Source organism: Drosophila virilis, chromosome 4 (assembly GCF_030788295.1).
Source record: "Drosophila virilis strain 15010-1051.87 chromosome 4, Dvir_AGI_RSII-ME, whole genome shotgun sequence".
In the NCBI taxonomy this organism is placed as follows: Eukaryota; Metazoa; Arthropoda; class Insecta; order Diptera; family Drosophilidae; genus Drosophila; species Drosophila virilis.
Genome location: NC_091546.1, coordinates 10,978,166 through 10,981,677, shown reverse-complemented (window position 1 = coordinate 10,981,677; position 3,512 = coordinate 10,978,166). Strand labels below are relative to the sequence as shown.

The 3,512-nt window shown below is 42.8% G+C and overlaps 1 protein-coding gene across 1 annotated transcript; it reads left to right on the top strand.

Moving 5' to 3' along the window:
* The first annotated feature begins 216 nt into the window (after positions 1–216).
* Tim17b2 (Translocase inner membrane 17) lies at positions 217–1,278 on the top strand. The gene has a single exon (XM_002052128.4). The coding sequence runs from the start codon at positions 363–365 to the stop codon at positions 894–896; it is 534 nt and encodes a 177-aa protein (XP_002052164.1). The 5' UTR covers positions 217–362; the 3' UTR covers positions 897–1,278.
* Positions 1,279–3,512: the final 2,234 nt, after the last annotated feature.

Here is a 3,512-nt window from a genome sequence, read left to right as displayed (position 1 = left end):
AACCAGTTGCCCAAAAAGAAAACTAGCCGAACCATATATTTCTCTGAAAATAATTCACAGAACAATTTTATTCCTCTTTATTTCTAAACTATGTTTCTTAGTATATTATTGTTTTATGAAACTAATAAGAATAAATTTTGTATCCCTCTTAATTGTTTAATTTCTCGTTTATATGGGCACTGCTAGGCAGGCCACGAGTTTTCTCTCATTTAGTATTTATCATATTAATTTACATGCACGTGTAGCTTTGAAATCCATCAAAATCATTTAAAACACAAAACAATTGAAAATTCGTATAAATTCAATTTCGCTTTAGACAGTACATTGATCGAACAACCAAAACCAGTTTAGGCAAACAGAATATGGAGGAATATTCCCGTGAACCTTGTCCGTATCGTATTGTGGATGACTCTGGCGGCGCCTTTGCTATGGGCTCGATTGGCGGCGGCATCTTTCAGGCGCTTAAGGGCTTCAGAAATGCGCCACAGGGCCTGAGTCGCCGCCTTATGGGCAGCATGATGGCTGTGAAGGCGCGGTCGCCAGTGATAGCCGGCAACTTTGCTGCCTGGGGTGGCATGTTCAGTACAATTGACTGCACCCTGGTGCACTTTCGAAAGAAGGAGGACCCGTGGAACTCCATTATCAGTGGAGCTGCCACAGGTGGCATTCTGGCGGCACGTAATGGCCTGGCTTCAATGGCAGGCAGCGCCATCATTGGCGGCATCTTGCTCTCCTTGATTGAGGGCGTTGGCATACTTCTAACCCGCATCTCGGCCGAGCAATTCCGCAATCCAGCGCCACCCATTGATCCACAAGACGTCGGTGTTAACGCATTTGAATCGGATCCCGCAAAAGGATTTGGGTTTGGCACGCGAACAGCAAATGTTAATTCCTAAATTGAATTTGTTGACTTTTTTAACTTAGCCATCCATTATGACTCTGATACGTGGCTAAGTCTTAGCAAAATTTTTTTTTATGGTTCTGAGCCCATCTGGCTAAAGGAAAAATACATGATGAAGTACTCGTCAGATAAAATTGAAGGATTTTGAAGTCTAAATTAACGCGTTAGTTTTTCTGTTTACTGAATTGTAAAGTATGGTTGAACCGTACTGAGCCACACTTATCGTTAAAAATTATTTGGTGTTGGCATAGGCCTTTTCTGAACACTTAAGCCCTCAGCGTAAATAACTTGGGCCTAGGCTATTGGACATATTTTTCTATGTTTGGTGGATGATATTTTTGAGTAGAGATCAAATAAAAATATCTTTAAATGGTTTATTGGCTGCCTAACTTCAAAACTTTGGCTGGGGTATGGTTTATTATAATCCAGCCAATTCAGGAAATGTTCTATCCAATTTACCATGATAAAAATAACAGGAATCGTGTCATTTGCCTTGCCAAGTATCTTCTGGATTCCCTTTTATCAGTACCAAACAGCCCAGTCTGCTAATGTCTTTATCACGATGCCAATAAACTGTCAATAAGTTGAACTGGAAGCTCGTTAAGATACTCTGGCACTATGCAAAGGTCTAGCCAATTCAACAGGTAGCTACCCGCACACTTGACACGTGTCAGAAGCAACAGGCTGTATGTTTTATTGGCAAATGTTTACCTGTTGTTGTTGCCCTGCTTACCTGTCGCTCCGCAGGAGAGCCTCAAGGCTTGCGCCTGCGCCGGCGCATAGTCAAGTGCTGCTCAGTGGCCCGGTAGTGGTGGGTGTGCCGTGTCCTTTTACAACCTGTGCACTCGAGATGACCACAGTTGGGAGAGCGAGGCTAATAATGATCGCAGCCCTGCGGCTACTGTCCACGTGTTGGTTTCAGTCTCCGGCCCTGGTCAGTTTCCGTCTCAGGTACAGCGCGAGTCACAGTTTTCCCAGGGGCTGTGCAAAAAACCAATAGCAAGGATTTTCCTCACACATGGGTAACGGTGGGAAAAAGTCGCCTTTGCCCAACCCAGTTATAAAATCGGTCTTTATGATAATGTTGCCAATATTGAGAGACGTCGACGTCGACGTCGCCGCCAGCGTCAGCGTCAGCGTCGCGTCAGGAAATACCACATGGAAATTTTTTGAATAACCGGCAGACAGCTTGGTGCCCGCCGACTGTGGGAAGATCCGATAGCACGAACCAAACGTCCAGAACCCAACGAGCCCAACATATGCAACTGTGACTCGTGTGTTTTTTCACTTCGTTCTCATTTTCTATCCAAGCGCCGGTCTTCGCGTAATGTGTGAAATGTTTTCCTTGAGAAATCCCTTGGTCATGGTACACGCCTGGACCCGGCGCTACGGGAAAAGCACAAAGCAAATTTACCGTTGAAATTCACATTATCATGTGGCACAACAACAGCCAGAGATCGCACCTACGCTTGGTACGTGCTCTGACGAGTCCCTCAACGTGGGCTCTCATATGTGTCCACGTCCTCAGTCCTCCGTCCTCTGCCATGCGGCGTTGTGCTTGTTTTCCCAATTATCTCAGCATACGTTGCCAAAAAGGTAGAGGCGCTAAAATTTGTTTATTTTTCATTTGTTGGAAATTCAGACTTTTGCACGGCCATCGGCCATCGGCCATGGGAACCAGCCTGGGAAGTCGAAGGTAGAACGGAGGTGAAATTGCTTTCACCCAGTGACAGGGTTTTACACAAAGTCCCAAATTCATATTTACTGTTTGTACCATATATTGAGCATTTTGTAGTGAAATTTACATTTTACTTTGGCGATTTAATATTTTATTTATACACAATTTGTATATTGTTCCCGATTCAAATGGATGATGCTAAAATTGTAAATATATTTCGCGCCAACTTTAGGCTGAAGCTGCTTTGTAACTCCACTTAAAAGGTTTAGCCGAAGACTTATTAAAATTTCAATTTTTAGTTGATGAACATTAAAATATTTTTGAGGCAAATCTAAATATCAATATATAAAAATATAAGCTTATACCAACAAAAATGAAGTTGAGTAGAGGAATGGAAATGTATATTTCACTTCAAAATGGATAAGTTAGTGATAATACCGATAAAAATAGGTTGATCACTGAAGACTTAAAGTTTGATAAATAAATATTGATAAGTAAATAATAATATTTGGCAATGCACTAATGTTTTACACAAGGTACATAAGAATCGATTCAAACTGAGATTCGAAGATCAACTTATTAAGAAATAAGGACATATATGAGAACAGTTTGAGTTTGGATATATTGCTAGAAACAGAAAACATGTATATTCTGAAAACAGTGCTGAGCACCTAGTCTCACACCTCACACCTACGCCAACGCCTGGTGTGGCAGGCGGGCACGCAGGACGTCACTACGGGCACAGAGATCAGTACACATGGTGGGCATATGTTTGGCCAGCCAACAAAACACCTCGACGAAAACATCTAATGGAAGATGCTGGAACAGGGACTGGCAATGGGATTGGTAATGGGATTGGACGGGGTCTGTGGAATGGAAGTGATCATTTTGCATGCTGCGCCCGCATGGCGCTAAATGCTAGCCATTTGGTAC

Excerpts from the sequence above, each read along its gene's own strand:
- Tim17b2 (XM_002052128.4), top strand. The coding sequence starts at position 363 with ATGGAGGAATATTCCCGTGAACCTTGTCCGTATCGTATTGTGGATGAC.